Source organism: Pollachius pollachius (assembly GCF_949987615.1).
Source record: "Pollachius pollachius genome assembly, chromosome: 11".
In the NCBI taxonomy this organism is placed as follows: Eukaryota; Metazoa; Chordata; class Actinopteri; order Gadiformes; family Gadidae; genus Pollachius; species Pollachius pollachius.
The window spans coordinates 2,946,871-2,962,807 of NC_136944.1; the positions used below are offsets into that span (position 1 = coordinate 2,946,871).

The window sequence follows — 15,937 nt, forward strand, 5'->3', positions numbered from 1 at the left end:
CGATGATTGTGGTACTTGACAAAGTCAATATTCATATAAATGTTCCATAATTCATGATCTGTTCCACACCGTTTCAGATGTCCCTGCGAATGAAGGAGTGGGAGATCCAGGGTCTGAGGAGGGAGGTCTCCGCCCTCAGAGAGGAGCTGCTGCTCTCCCACAGCGTAGGCTGCACACTGCTATCACCAGGATGATCATCAGGATTATCACTAGGATTATCAGGATTATGGATCAGTATGGTTATGTGGAAGTAATACTTGTAGAAACAAGTGGTAGTCATCACATTAGCACCTTTAGTCATAGCAATTGTAGTAACACAGTAGTAGTAATTGTTTTGTAATGGTTGCAGTGTTGGAAATAGTAATAGTCGTAGTATATATTAACAAATATATATTAGTGATATTAAATGTTGTACCACTAAACGACCAGAGCCTTGTGGTCAAGCAGACAAAAGTAGTAGTAGTAGTTTACAGTAAAAGTAGTAGCAGTAGCAGCAGTAGCGGCAATATTAGTAGAAGTTATAGACAGTAGTAGTAGCAGCAACAGCAGCAGTATAGTACAGTATAGTATAGTATCAGTCGTATAAGTTTATAGTGGTAGTAGAGGTAGTAGTAGTAGTGGTAGCAGTAGTAGTAGTAGTAGTAATAGTAGTCGCAGTATCAGTGGTGATAAATACATAACAGTGCTATTTTCTGTGTAACACAGGATCATAGCCTCGCAGTGCAACAGCAGACAGCAAGCTCCGCAGAGCTGACTGCGTTGAAGGTTAGATTCCAGGGAGACATGGACGTCCTACAGGAGAACCTGCGACTGGCCCATCGAGCCCTTGAGCAAACCATACCATGACCCCCCTCCCCCCTCCCCACTTTATTTAAACACGCATGTGTATAAATAACATAGCTAATGTTGTACAGTCTTCAGACCCCTTGATCTCACTGAGTTCACTGTACAGGATCTCACTGAGTTCACTGTACTCACGAGAGATGAGGATGGATTATTACTGTGTCTGTGTGTACTGTATCCACTGTATCTACAGTTTTTATTGTGTATCTACTGTATCTCCTGTCCTTTCCTAAACATGACCAGTGCTCTGATGCCTGCCTTCCCTTTGGGGCTGGTATGTTGTCCATCTTGGGCGATAAGAAGGTCAAAGAGTTGCCCTGTTCCAATATGTGGTTTTGTAGAAGCAGTCTGGGCTCCTTTCTCATCTCAGACGTTTTACTCGAGATGGACGGTAACGATGACAGGTGATATCAGCTGAGCCTTCAAGTAGCGTCATGGTCCCGTCTCTCTTGGTACACTTTGGTTGCACAAGAGAGCCTAGATGAAGTCCCTAACAATGTTGGCAGGCCAGTCGGTGCTGCTTGAGCTGTGATTGGGCAGATTACCCTTGACCCAAGTCAAGGGGTGGAACGGGAGGCTTGATGGACCAATGGCTGGCCACCATAGCAGAGAAACCACCGCATTGGATCAGCCTTCATGACCTCAGCACTGAGCTTCTCTGGGACAGATACAACCGGTTAACTCATTTAATTGCAGTTGTTGGTAGGTTGTTAGGAATATGAAATATTATATATATATATATATAGGGTTAGAAATATTATATACATATATATATATATATATATATATATATATATATATCTTTATTTATTTATTTATACATGAATAATGATCTATGAAGGAAAGACTAATAGATTAATTAAAACTTGGTATAATACATTATATGCACTCATTGGCAATATATAGGCTAGCATAAACTACTATATAGGCCAACTGATGGATGAGTTTTGCTCCAGAATTATATCTGGAAAGTTATAATCCATTGAAGACATTGTATGTGCTATGTGTATTTGTGCAAACATTAAAATCATACTTTACCTTTTTTTAATTATCTTATTCTCCACGTTTGAATTAATCCATAGACTACTGTACCGATAGCGATATATTGTTTTTTTTCTAATTCTTCTGACAAATGCACTTTTTGTGAGTCTCATGTTGTTAAACCTAATACAACATAAATTTATAAGGTTTATACATTTCCATATGTTGTGGGTAAAATTAAATGTTCGATGTTTGTTTCCTTAATACATAACACATTGGAATACTATCACCAAGTTATCACTGCTCAAACAAATTCATCAGATCACACAATATGTGGGTGTGCGTGGATCTGTCTGTCTGTCTGCCAGCAGTTATGGACTTCAAGGAAACAGTTAATATAATAAACCTAGTATAAGTTTATTTTATTTCAGGCTTAGGCTCTGTAAGGAGCGTGGAACCCGCCGCTGCATCACCCACTCCGGGGGTCCGGGGAGGCTCGGCGGTAAGCGTCTGGTCGCCCGTGTCCTCACAACACGGTCCTATGTTGTGTACCGTAAAGCTGCCGTCAGAGACCCCCGCTGTACGGTGCATTATGGCGCCGAGCCCCCCGATCCTGGATCTATGGATCCTCTGGTGACCCGCGGGTCCTCCGTCGGTCCGCATCACACACGAACCGGTCTGCGGAGATGAGGCGGAGCCGCGACGGTTCTGTTTACATCCCGTCCGTGTGGGCCGGAAGCTAGCCAGGCTAACGTGCTAGCCTTGGAGCGAAGCTAACCAGGCTAACCTGGGGCCAGCAGTTAGCCACGGAGCAAAGCTAACCGCGCTAACTTGGTGCTAGCTGTTAGCCTCCGTGCTAGCTGTTAGCCTCCGGGCGAAGCTACCACAAGACTAGCGCCCTGCCAGCTGTCAGAGGGGTCGTCAGCGCTGGTCTTTCAGCCGCAGAGCCGAAACAGCGCCGGATGAGACCCGAGCCCCATCTCAACCGTCTCGGTAAGCTGATATTATGAATGACCTATCTTTATTACATTTATTTTCTTACGTTATTGGCTCTTATTCTACTGTCACAGCCTCCATAACAGCTTGTACTATGGGGCATGTTGTTATCATCATCTCAGAGCTCTCCACTGTGCATCTGGAGACTATCCCAATAATGTTAACCCGTGTGTTAATAGAGAGGCTTTTAATACTAGTAAATGTGCAACCATAATAATTACTGTAGTAGACATACTGTTTATGCTAACATCTTTTGAGATAGCCATTATGTTATTTGTTATCTGTTATCTGAATAAAGGTCTAGACTGAGACCTCCCATCTACAGTCGGGTTTAGGACCCCCTGGTCGGCTCCCACAGGTCTGGATCTCTGGTCGTCCCGTTTCATGTACTTATCTTACCTATCTATTTCTTGTAGTACCCGCAGGGACCACCTAGAGGGCGCCAGCCGCCAGAGGCATGGATCTGTCGACGGGTTTCAGCGTCAGCCCCCTGCCCCGCGGTCACACCGAGGCCATGGACCTGGTGAAGAGACCCGAGTGGTACCGGCGCCACGCCGCGGCCCGCAGCGCCGACGGCAGCTCCCCACTCAGAGCCCGGCTCAGAGCGGACGGCAGCAGGCCCGACGGCGGCCTCGTCCTTCCACTGCGGCCCAAGATGGAGGAGGCGGACCTCCAGGACGCCGCCATGGACTGTAGGACCGCGGCGCCGCAGGGCCGGGGCCTCTTCCACGAGAGCGTCCACGGGCGGCTGTGGCAGGCGGGCTTCTACCCCACGGAGACCGCCGCCGCCGTGGACAGCAGCTCGGGGACGGACAGCGACAGCGGCTCTGACGTCATCTTCCTGCTGTCAGCGTCCAAGGACTCGGCGGCGTGCAGCTCCGTCAGCGGGGGGAGCGGCAGCCCGGCGGAGGGGGCGGAGCTCGCGCTGGGCGGCGAGGGGCGGGGCTGCTTCCTGCTCCCCTCAGCGCTGAGTTCGGCCAGCGGCGAGAGCTCCTGCTCGTCGGACTCGTCGGACAGCGTGATCCCGGAGCGCCACGCCCGGCCGGTGGTGCTGCTCTCCGACGTCACCGTCCGCTACGGCCGCTACTCGGAGTCGCCCATCAACATCTCTAGCGACGAGGACAGCGTCACCCTGGAGGAGGCGGCCGGCGGCGGTGGACTGATGCTCCGCGGCTCTGAGGACAGCGGGTCCGATAAGGGGAGCGTGTCGGGCGGAGCGACGGTTGGGAGTGAGCGCGGCGACCTGCGGCGCAGCCCCAGGATCAGGATGGCGGCGGTCCCCATGGCGACGGCGGCGGAGTTCACCTGCAGAGTGTCGCAGCACAACCTGAGGAGCCAGGTGAAGTGTGGGTACGAGGAGGTGGAGGACACGGAGGAGGTGATGGACTACATCAACGGGGTCGCCTCTTCCTCCTCCTCCTTGTCATCGGAGGAGGAGCAGGAGGACCAGGCGGAGGCCCCCCCGCGGCCGAAGCTCCAGCGCAAAACACGGACTCCAGGGTGTTCTCTGGACGACTCTTCCGACAACTCTTCCAATAAGTCGTCCGATAACTCTACGGATTCAGACGATTGTCGGAACGTCCGGCAGCTCCCTGAATCGGCCCGCAGTGGAACGCGGCGTTCAGAACGAGCGCGCCTCAAATCCCCGCCACAGGCCCCCCAAGACGCCAAACAGCTCGGTAGGACCACGCGGCCCCGACCCTCCCCCCAGTCCGCCGGGCAGCGCCCAGAGCCTCGCCCTGCTCCGTCCGCCGCAAGGAAGGCGGCGCCGAGGAAAACCGTGGCGGGGAAACGGCGGCGACCACGGAAACGCCGTCGTCCCAGCAGCCCGCCTCCGCTGTTCGCCCCCGGGGAGCCGGACCTCCTGCTGAAGTACACCCAGCTCAGGGAGGGGAGGAGGAGGAGCCAGGTCGACCACTTCCAGCCCTTCGTCCACGTGGGGAAGAGGAGCTGCACGGTGGTAAACCAACAGGAGGAGGAGGGCGGTGGCCCCGGGGCCCCGCCCGGCCCTGTGCCAGGCACCTCCTGCTACCGGTTGGGCCGGCTGGGCCCCCGGAGCAGGGGCCGCGCCCCCGGGGCCTGCTGCCTCTGCGGCCGCTCGGCCAACGCCCTGGGCCTGGGGGACCTCCACGGACCCTACTACCCCGTGGCCCCGCTCCCCCAGGGGGGGGTCCCACTGCGCCGTTCCTCCCCCCGGCTGGACACTGTGGGGCCGGAGAGGTCGACGCCCACAACGGACAACGCCGAACGCACGCCGAGAGTGAAGACAGAACAAAGCGAGGTCCACGCGTGCGGCGGGAGCGGTGGCAGTTTGTGTCCTGCCGCCGAGGGCGACCGCGTCCATGGTGAGGAGGAGGAGGAGGAGGAGGAGGAGGAGGGGGGGGGAGGCGGTGGTGATGATGAAGACGACCGGTCCTCCGTCATGGCGGTGGACTCCCCACGCGTTACCACGGAGGCGACGCGGCGGCCGGAGGAGTGGTGGGTCCACGAGGACTGTGGCGTCTGGGCCACGGGAGTGTTCCTGGTCCGGGGCCGGCTCTACGGCCTGAAGGAGGCAGCCAGGGGCACCAGGGACGTGGTCAGTACCGCCGCACAGGAACACCTAACCCCAGGACAAGTTAGGATGGATGATTAGGAAGTGGAACAGTATGTAGTGGGTAACCTAGTACTGCTATGGATGGATTCAGGTCACCAGGGACGTGGTCAGTACCGCCGCACAGGAACACCTAACCCAAGGACAAGTTAGGATGGATGATTAGGAAGTGGAACAGTATGTAGTGGGTAACCTAGTACTGCTATGGATGGATTCAGGTCACCAGGGACGTGGTCAGAACCGCAACAGAGGACTGGCCCTTTGGAGGAAGACCAATCATCATCTATCAGAACTCATCTAGTGATGATTTTCTAGTGACCATAGATGATGATTATGTAGTGGGTAACATTGGATGTAGATATGGCTTGACACTTAGTTTCAACTTATTCGCACAAAGTATGAAGAACCGTAGATTAGGACGTAAATCCGATTCAAACGGCCTCTCTGGGTCCCACACGTCATGGTCTAGCAGGCATTCAGTTTATTTTTTATTTTAATTCAGGGTGAGCAAGCTACGTGGGCCTTCTGGAACGGGGGGTCTGGTTTTAGAAAGAAAGTGGGGACTTTGTTTACTGAATGTTAAACGTGTTATACTTCTGTGTGTGTGTGTGTGTGTGTGTGTGTGTGTGTGTATGTGTGTGTGTGTGTGTGTGTGTGTGTGTGTGTGTGTGTGTGTGTGATCTAATTTCCAGTTGTGCTGTGAATGCCATGAGTCTGGGGCTATTATGGGCTGTTTCCAGAAGGGCTGCAGTCTGAACTACCACTACCGATGTGCCATCAGCTCAGGTACCCAACACAACCGCACCGATGTACTTCAAAATCTTTTACCAAAACAAGCTTTTTACCAAAACAAGTACACATTTTTAGTTCTTAGAAAATGGTTAATAGTGTTACTATGCAAATTGATAGATGAATATCTAAAGGAATTTCAACAAGCCTATTATTAATACAATGCGCCTCTGTTTGCAGGTTGTCTTCTAAATGAGGAAAACTTCTCTATGAAATGTTCCCAACACAAGGTAACCACTCCCAGGCGAGTGTGGCTGAAGCGAGCGTTGTAATGCTGGCAAGGGGGGGCGGGGGGGAGGGTCTAGTCAGAGTGGTTGCCATGGTGATTTGCTTAGGCAAATATCCTGTCTAAGATGAATCGATTCATATCCGTCCATCTTATCTAATCCTGGTCATTACTAACTGCATAATATCCATATTGATTAGGGTTATGATAATGAGTCGCTGACCCCACCTTGTCTGAGGTCTCACTGTGCGTTCTGAGTCGTGGTGAGAGAGTGATGACCTGAATGGTGACCTGGTGAGAGTGTGATGATCTGAATGGTGACCTGGTGAGAGAGTGATGATCTGAATGGTGACCTGGTGAGAGAGTGATGACCTGAATGGTGACCTGGTGAGAGGGTGATGATCTGAATGGTGACCTGGTGAGAGAGTGATGACCTGAATGGTTACCTGGTGAGAGAGTGATGACCTGAATGGTGACCTGGTGAGAGGGTGATGATCTGAATGGTGACCTGGTGAGAGAGTGTTGACCTGAATGGTGACCTGGTGAGAGAGTCATGACCTAAATGGTGACCTGGTGAGGGAGTGATGACCTGAATGCTGACCTGGTGAGAGGGTGATGACCTGGATGCTGACCTGAGTCCTTGTGTCTGTAGAACAAGGTGTTGACGAGGGCAGCTCACCCCCGCCTCCGGAGATGACCTCAGGGACCGCCCACTCATCAAGTAGGCCACACCTCTTCATGACATCAAAGATAATTCAGATTCAGAAATACACTCCTACTCATTAGATGGCATCTGGACGGGGAAATATGTTTATGTGTATAACACAATAACCTTAGAGCCATGGAACCCCTTCATAGCCCCACCCCCCTGGCCTAACGTGTCACCTGACCACACCTCCTCCTGTTGTCTCCTCAGTGATAACACCGGCTAGCATGTTGACCTGAGCGGGCTGCCCACTTCCTGGTGAGAGGAGGACGTCAAGTACAATAATGACATTCATATTGTGATGACGAATATGAGTAATGTCTGCCTCCCTGTTAAACACACAGGCTGCTAGACCTACAACACGTGTGTGTGTGTGTGTGTGTGTGTGTGTTTTCATGTGTTTGTGTATGTGTGCGTGCAAAGGTTTGTGTGTGTGTTTTTGTATTTGCTTGTGTGTGTGTTTGAATGTATGCGTATGTGTGTGTGTATGTGCGTGCGTATGTGCCTGTGTATATGCGTGTGTATGCATGTGTGTTTCGCACGGATGTCCTTAAAGACCCCATTTGTATCCCTGAAGCCCTTCTCCCATAGTTCCCAGTGAGTCACTGGTCCCCATTGAGGCCCAGCTAGTGGTTCACTCAGCTTTGGTCAGACACAGTCCACAGGACAGTAGACGGCCAGCAGGGGGCGCTAATGCATCACTGGTGGGTAGGTCTTGAGGAGCCAGATTGCCGTGATATTGATCCCTGTCCCCGTTCACCTGTGATCCCATGCAGAACACCGTCCGGGACTCTGCAGGGTACTGAGTGAGTGACGGGCGACAGACAACCTTGCTCTCTGATCCACACTGCAGTTTGTTTCCTGCAAGTCACTTTGTACTATTTATTACACATTCATTTGTGGAATTTCTTTGTTTGGATAATTTGTGTCTGCACAATGAACTCTGGATTCTGTGTTATTTATGCAATTTATGTAAATTAAATTAATAACTATTCTTTAAAAGATTATTGCTCTTGCGTTTTTATTGTGTTATTGTCTCTAACAACACAAATTAGTAGTTTGCTACCTTTACGTACCAAGCCACAACATTGAACTTTGACCCTGGTGCTTTTACATTCTGAGACGTTGTTCCTGTCCTCACTGTAAACCTCCACGTTTAGAATAGCATTTTACAGTTAACAAGCGCAGACACTGATGGATGTGGCTTATGGAGTAATTCCCTGTCTCTATAAACAGGAATCATCCACACCCCAGAAAAAGAACCCTCCCTTTTTTTATAGCACAGTGTTATTTATTTAATCTCAGCTTCATCTGTCTGTCGTCTTATTTTAAAAACAGTTTCTCGCCCATTATGTGAGGAATATGTGTGATTTTTAGAAGCAATCAGTCGTTCATCGTGTCTGCGTTCATCTTCATACACGGACCACAACAACAACACAGTTATTCCAGCCCTCAGACGAGCGTTTAATGTCGGGAACAGCCTGGCGATGTACGCTGGGTACAATCCACACAGGAACGTCATGAATATAACGGTTAAATTACAACATTGAAATGAACCAATAGGAGACGAGACGATTAAAAGAAGAATACAAATGATCCAGTTTGAATCCTTCAGCGACCAAACCTTTATAATCATATAATCTCACCCTATACAACGTTTTTTATTGTGTAGCCAGGATCAAAGGGAGGTTAAGTTGTGCCTCAGACTCCAGCCATGTTCATCTCAATTGTTAAACCACCAGAACAAAATCAATCACATGCAAAAAAAAATGAGAGCAAGAGAAAATACTCTTCCACTAATTCTCCGTTCCTTGCATTACTTTCCCACGATTCGCCATCATATTTCCGAACCAACATTACGGTACTAAATAATAAATACATAATAAGTAAGAGAAGTATAAGTAATCAGGATACCACTGTATCTGACCATTATTGGCTTGGTTTTTGTTTAAAACAATGATTAGTAATGCACACACGTACATTAAATTGTGGGCTGAAATATTCTTAATTGAATTCAAGTTATTGTTTTCAAGATTTCAAATATTCACGTTTTCGTAACTGAGATAAATCTACTTCTAAAGCCGCAGACAGCAGCTACTAATCCATCAACAAAAACACCAGATAAATCTTAACTGGCACTCAATAAAACCCATTTAATTATATTTGACTTTTACTCAAATGAACAATTCCATCCAAACACGAATGATAATGACAACGATAACAAAACACCATTTACGTAAAAAAGAAAAATCATATGCAATTAAAAAAAAATGAACAAAAATGTGTATGTTCTAAATTTGTACAACCCATAGTCTCTTCTGTCACTACTAGTAACCAGAATGTACCTACGTGTAGGCCTACATGTTGAACTTACCGATGTCATCAAAGGAAATGTACCTCTGTGTCGGCCTACATGAGTTGTACCAACCTGGAGGCCTAATGCACACAAACAGGTCTACATGTTGTGATGTCGTCACAGAATGTTGCTGCATCGCTGCTGAGGTTCTGTTGAACCCAGGCTGGTCTCGTTCTCTCTCAGTCCCAGCGATTGGCTGTCAGTTCGTTGTCATTAAAGTGTTTATTTACGTCTCTCGGTGGATTGTCTCTTCGTTCTTCTCTGTACAGCACCGCAAAGACTCGTTCTCTCGATCGATAGCGGAAACGATCGATGAACGACAAACACTTTGTCAATATGAAGAAGGGCGTGGCCGTAGCTGCTCCGAAGCTCCGTAACCCTGGCAACCAGACTCCCTGCACTGGTGTCCTCTCTTCCTAAATGGCAATTCATAATCATCCTCCTCCTCTTCGTCAGACTCCAGCGCTGGGCGGCGTGCGTGCCTCCGCACGCGTGCATGTGTGCATGCACGTGCCATCGCCCTAAACACCACACACTTAGCCAGACAACCCCGTCGTTACACGCAGATCTCGATGGGCGTGGCCAGCAGAATGCGGCCACTTGCGTCACGGCCGGTGCGCTCGTAGCTGCTGGCGGAGGAGGCGGAGCCACCCACGGACAGGGAGGAGGAGGAGGAGGAGGAGGAGTAGCGCTTGTCCACCAGCACGCCGCCCTTCATCACGGCCATGGGCGTCAGACTCTGGTGCTTCAGCCTGCTCACCAGCACATTCTCCTCCTCCGATGACGAGGAGCTGAACTCCACGGGGAACCCCACGCCCGCCACGACACCGCCGCTACTGGGGGGACCGACAGGCCCGGGGCTGCTCCCGATGACGCTCCCGGTGCTGTTCCTGGTGACGCTACCAGTGCCGTTCCCATTGACGTTCCCGGTGACATTCCCGGGGCCGCCCCCTATGGGGGCAGGGCTGGCTTCCAGCATCCAGGTGTGGTTGAAGTGGCTGAACACCTCCTTGACGGAGCAGCGGCGGACGCGCTCGGCGGCCAGCAGCCGGCGGAACATGCGCAGGGCGGGGTCGGAGAAGCGGCGCCACTGGGACGGCACGCCGCCGACCCCGCCTCGCCGCCGCTGCCAGCGGGAGAACTCGTCGTAGAAGACGTCGGCGGGCAGCGCCTTCTCCCAGGGGAAGTTCCCGGTGAGCATGCAGAAGAGCAGCACGCCGAAGGCCCACACGTCGGTGCTGTACTCCACGCCCAGCGCCGCGTCGGGCAGGGCGGCCGCGTCGCCACACAGCTCGGGCGCCGTGTACGGGATGGTGCCCGTCACGCGCTTCACCGGGGAGCCGGCACGCCGCGTCATGCCGAAGTCCGACAGCTTGACCTTGCGGCACTCGCGGTCAAAGATGAGCACGTTTTCGGGCTTGATGTCGCGGTGCACCAGCCGGCGGCCGTGGAGATAGTCCAGCGCCATCGCCACCTGGTGCACACAGCGCTTAGCCACGCCCTCCGGGAGCCCCACCTGGACGGAGGGAGGACAAAACAACAGTATGAGCCTCAGCCTGTGGGCGGGGCTCAGTATGTGGGCAGGGCTCACCCTGGGGGCGCCCCGCTTGGCAGTGGGTGCAGGTTCGATTCTGCCCTGCAGTCCTGCGTTACAAGGGGATCGCACGGTTTGAAGGAGAAATTTCAGCCCGCACTCGCCGTAGAAAATGGATTTAATTAAAACAACATAATCAGGTCACACGCCTCCTGAGGCCGTAGCTCCAATGAATGATTCATTTAAATTAATGTATTCTTTTTCCAACTCATTAGCTAAAAATGTGAATCACAGAAGCAGGACTTTGTGAGTAATTAAACTAAGGCACAGATGATTTGGTGGTATCTTCTTCAGACAATAACAGGCAAAGGTGTCTGATTTAGATCTCACTGCCTGTACCCTATTTTAGTTTCTTATCCGGTTCCATCTTGTACCATGAGAAAGAACATTTCACATAATTAAATCCATAAATCAATAAAACCCCACTAATGACGGCTGGACTGAACACAATGGGGGGGAGATTCAGGTTATATGTATACAGTATATATCTACAGATATGGAAACAAAGCAGCTTTTATCAGAAGCTGCTTTGCTTTCGCTCCATTCAGCTCGAGTCCTTGAAGTTGTCCTTGTTGTGTTGTGTTGTGTTGATTTGTTGTGTTGTGTTGTATTTTGTGTGTTGTGTTGTATTGTGTGTGTTGTGTTGGTCGTTATTCGCTTGCCCTTTAAACATGTGATGCCTGCTGATGTAAAGCACTCAGAATGGCTCAATACAGACGGCCCCTGGCCCCTAGGGGCCCCTCGGGCCCGCGGGCCCCTGGCATGAAGGTTACCAAATGTTACGTAACCTATTCCATAAATACTGCCTTATAAACCCTGGCATATATTTATTTGTGCCACTAGAACGTCGTTATAGAACGTGAATCTTTACAAAGCATAGATTTTTGTGTTCAAAGTGGTAAAACATTTGTTGTTGCTATGGAGATGTAGGCTAACCGACAGTGGGGGTGGAGGCTGAAGAGAATGGAGACAGACTTGAGTCTACATGTTTCATAGTGTGTGTGTGTGTGTGTTGGTGTACGCATATGTCAATATGTGTAGTGTCCATTGGTGTGTGTCTGCGTGCACACCTGTGTGTGCTCATCTGTGCATTTATTTGTGTGTGTGGGTGAAGGCGTATTTGTTTGTGTGTGTGGGCGTGCTTGCGTGTGTGTGTGTGTGTGTGTGTGTGTTTGCGTGCGTGCGTGCGTGCGTGCGTGCGTGTGTGCATGTGTGTGTGATTGCTTGCTTGTTTGTTTGTGGTAATTGCGTGTGTGCGTGTGTGTGTGTGTGTGTATGTTTGTGGTCTTTGTGTGTGTGCGGGCGTGCGTGTGTGCGTGTGTGTGCGTACGGCCCTCACCTGCGGGGGGATGATGTCGAAAAGGTCCCCGGCGGGGGCGAACTCCTGGGCGAAGACGTAGTGGTCGTTGGTCTGGAAGGCGATGCCCAGCGTACTGATGATGAAGGGGCAGGGCGAGAGGAAGAGCGAGGCACTGTACTCCCGCAGGAATGACTTCAGCTTGGTCGTCTTCTTACGGAGCAGCTTCAGCGCCATCTTGGTGCCTGGCAACCACAGCAGACCCGGTCGTTAGGGGAGCCATGCACTTAATAACAGGACTAAGCATCATGTAGCATCTTATCCTAGCTATCTCTGTGGTGTACGGGGAATGGGTTAACCTGGTGATCTTTAGTGCTTGGCACTTGGTTCTGTGAACATCATTACTGCATCGACAGCGATATATGGTTGTTTTCTTTTCTTCTGACAAATGGACTTAATGTGAGTCTCTTTGGGTAAAGCGTCTGCTAAACACGTCAGTCTGACCCTGTCCCTGAAGGACTGGTGACCAGCCTGTCTGAACCCTGTCCATGTGCCGGTTCTGCCTGGGAGCCTTTAGCGTGACGTCAGGAATGCAAAAAAGGCCCTCCGACAGAGCCGGTACGAGGAGGTTGGCCAGTTACCCAGAGTAAAGTGGTCCCGGCCGCCGGACTGGAGACGGCTGCCACGCTGCCATGGTTTCATGAGGTATCGTTTTCTTTAGCGGGGGGGTTCACCTCGTTACAGTGGGGGGGGGGGTCACCTCGTAACAGTGGGGGGGGGCTCATGAGTTCAACTGGAAAAGCAACGAATGGATTCCATTCCTCTGAAGTGAGGGAGAGATGACATCAGACCAATGAGATGACATCACCTTATGTCCCTGTCGCCCTCTCTTCCTCCCTCTCTCTCTCTGTCTCCCTCTCTTCCTCTCTCTCTCTCCCTCTCTTCCTCGCTCTCTCTGTTTCTCTCTCTTCCTCCCTCTCTCTCTCTCTGTCTCCATTTCCCTCTCGCTGGACTCGTTCCAGAGCGAGTGAGAGAGAGTGAGACATTACGTCTAGACTGGCTAGCTTTCCCGATCAGAGGGAGGGGAATGGCAGAGAGAGAATCAACACAGCGATACCAACGCTAGCTTCCTAAACCCCACCTTATAAATCCCAGACTTCTCTGTTTGAATTTGTGTTTTTTAGTAATTTCTTCAATGTTCACACCTCAAGTATGTCAGTTGTATGGGCAGTATGGAGTAAAGGGCTGTAGTCTGCCGTATGGGCGGTATGGAGTAAAGGGCTGTAGTCTACTGTATGGGCAGTATGGAGTAGTATGATGATGTATGATGTAGTATGATGGCTGTAGTCTGAGGATACCTGTGTTTGGTGGGGTGTGTGTCTGTGTGTGCAGGCGTGCATGCGTGTGTGTGATCTTTGAAGACAGAGTGATCTCCACCTGAATGGTTTCTTTATGGAGCGGGAAACACTGAGATACTCAGGGAGAGAGAGGAGCGCTGACATTTAGAGAGAGCATTAACCACCTCCTACAGAGAGTCACACACACAAACACACACACACACACACACACACACACACACACACACACACACACATCACTATCAGACTCACACACAAACACACACACACACACACACACACACCCCTCACTATCAGACTCACACACACACACACACACACACACATACACACAGACACACACACTCCCATCACTCTCAGACTCACACACAACCCCCCCCCCCCCCGAGGTGTGTCTGGCTCACCTCGGACCCGGTGCACCACCAGGTCCACCTTGCCGTAGGTCCCCTTCCCCAGCTGCCTCAGGACCTCGTAGAAGCGGCCCACCTCCAGGGTCTCCAGGTTGTGGGCGGCGATGAGCTGCAGCTCCTCCAGCAGGTCCCCCCCCCCGGGGGGCTGCGGGTTGGGGTATGGGTGGGGGCATTGGGGGGCGGAACTCATCCTTCCAGAGGGGCGGGGCTATGGCACCAGGGGGTGTGGTCAGGGGTCTGTCAGGTCGGGGGGAGGACAGATTCTTCTTCCTGTTGAGCGAGGAGAACAGGATCGAAGGCGTGAGATCAGAGGAGGGAGGGTTGCTACGGCGACAGCGTCAGCACCACGGGCCTTTTAAGCAAACGGATGGATGTTATATCTGATCCTCATCTCTACCGGTACACAGAAACATTGCTTCTTATCAGCTAACACACACATCCCTTCTGCACACACTCTCACACACACACACACACACACACACACACACACACACACACACACATACACAAATGTACATTAACACTTACACATACACACAAGCACACCCAAACACACACATGCTCATTCAAACATACACACACACCACACACATGTACATTTACACGTACACACAAGCACACACACATACAGCAGTGGGTTGGGGTCAGGGGTGGGGGTGGGGTTAGGGGTTGGGGTGGGGTTAGGGTGGGGCTCGGGGGGCTGTCTGTCCATCAGACTTGGGGGTTGGGGTTGGGGTTGGGGGGGATGTCTGTCCTTCACACGGGGTCTGAGTGCGGGGTCTTCCGGAAGCTCCCAGCAGCCGGTCGACTCAGCAGAGTTTCCACAAGGTCAACAGAAACCCCCCACAGTGTGGACCACACACACACACACACACACACACACACACACACACATACACAGACACATGCACACACACACACACACACAAACACACACACACACACAAACACAGTCACACACACACAAACACACAAACACATACACTCAAACAGGGGCTGTGCACATGTGCACACAGACACATGAAATGAAACGTGCATCATAGACATATACACACACACATGCCCGCACGCACATACACCCAACGAAATACACTTACACACACTCTCACACACACACACCACAAAACAGAGGGCATCCCTATATGCTCGTGACGAACACACTGGATCCACGAGTCATCCATGAAGTGAAACTGCCAGCAGTATGGACGTACACGTTCATCCCCACACAGCCACACATACACACACACACACATGTTGTGTGTTGGCCATGCACCACACTTGTATGAACCACTGGTGGTTAATCGGATTGAGCCTTGCTGATTGGCCATGCTTCCTGTCTGTCTGTCTCTGAACCGGTCGGGCGGATCCTCTGGTCCTCTGAATTCATCTCAGCTCAAGTCAGTCTGGATAAAAGCATCTGCTAAATAAGTTAACATCCCAGAGAAGTCTTCTCTGCCGGGGGCGGGATGTGACGTGTGATGGTATGATTTGTGCTCCTACCAGCTGGCCTTTGGTTCTGGATCAACAGCACAAGGAAAACTGGGTCAGGGGCCTTTTCAAGTGTGGTTGCTTCATTAACGCTCATATGCACCAATCATAGCACATACATGCACGTTGAGGCACACGCACGCAAACACACACACACACACACACACACACACACACTAGTACCCAACACACACAGGGTGGTGTCATATCAAAGAGCAGAGGGATGAAAGGAAACCGTCTGCCATCAGCACCTTGCCTCTATCCCTTTCAGGGAGGGCGAGGGGGAGAGAGGGGAGGGAG

The 15,937-nt window shown here is 51.2% G+C and overlaps 3 protein-coding genes across 4 annotated transcripts; 2 read left to right on the forward strand and 1 right to left on the reverse strand.

Moving 5' to 3' along the window:
* Positions 1-2,234: 2,234 nt before the first annotated feature.
* On the forward strand, positions 2,235-5,217 carry LOC307083222 (uncharacterized protein; the record flags this gene model as incomplete). Its single annotated transcript, XM_079747056.1, has 3 exons — positions 2,235-2,817; positions 3,237-5,165; positions 5,198-5,217. The coding sequence occupies exons 2-3, from the start codon at positions 3,278-3,280 to the stop codon at positions 5,215-5,217; spliced, it is 1,908 nt and encodes a 635-aa protein (XP_079603182.1). The 5' UTR covers positions 2,235-2,817; positions 3,237-3,277.
* Positions 5,218-5,230: 13 nt separating this feature from the next.
* Positions 5,231-8,075, forward strand: LOC307082993 (transcription factor 20-like). 2 transcript variants are annotated; one of them, XR_013812263.1, is made up of 6 exons: positions 5,231-5,398; positions 6,106-6,199; positions 6,383-6,432; positions 7,081-7,149; positions 7,345-7,392; positions 7,911-8,075. XR_013812263.1 is itself a non-coding variant. In XM_079746762.1 (5 exons), the coding sequence occupies exons 1-4, from the start codon at positions 5,243-5,245 to the stop codon at positions 7,123-7,125; spliced, it is 345 nt and encodes a 114-aa protein (XP_079602888.1). In that variant the 5' UTR covers positions 5,231-5,242; the 3' UTR covers positions 7,126-7,149; positions 7,345-8,075. The 2 variants fall into 2 exon arrangements, 1 of the variants encoding a protein (XP_079602888.1); XM_079746762.1 differs by having other exon boundaries at positions 7,345-8,075.
* Positions 8,076-10,046: 1,971 nt separating this feature from the next.
* Positions 10,047-14,339, reverse strand: LOC307083077 (serine/threonine-protein kinase SBK1-like; the record flags this gene model as incomplete). The annotated part of the gene is made up of 3 exons (XM_079746880.1): positions 10,047-11,006; positions 12,424-12,626; positions 14,144-14,339. 3 exons carry the CDS (start codon positions 14,337-14,339, stop codon positions 10,047-10,049), a joined length of 1,359 nt encoding a protein of 452 aa, XP_079603006.1.
* Between the last annotated feature and the right edge of the window lie 1,598 nt (positions 14,340-15,937).

Coding starts and splice junctions, on each gene's coding strand:
- LOC307082993 (XM_079746762.1), top strand. CDS start 5,243: ATGGCGGTGGACTCCCCACGCGTTACCACGGAGGCGACGCGGCGGCCG. Junction 5,399..6,105: donor CCAGGGGCACCAGGGACGTG/GTCAGTACCGCC, acceptor TCTAATTTCCAG/TTGTGCTGTGAATGCCATGA. Junction 6,433..7,080: donor TGAAATGTTCCCAACACAAG/GTAACCACTCCC, acceptor TTGTGTCTGTAG/AACAAGGTGTTGACGAGGGC.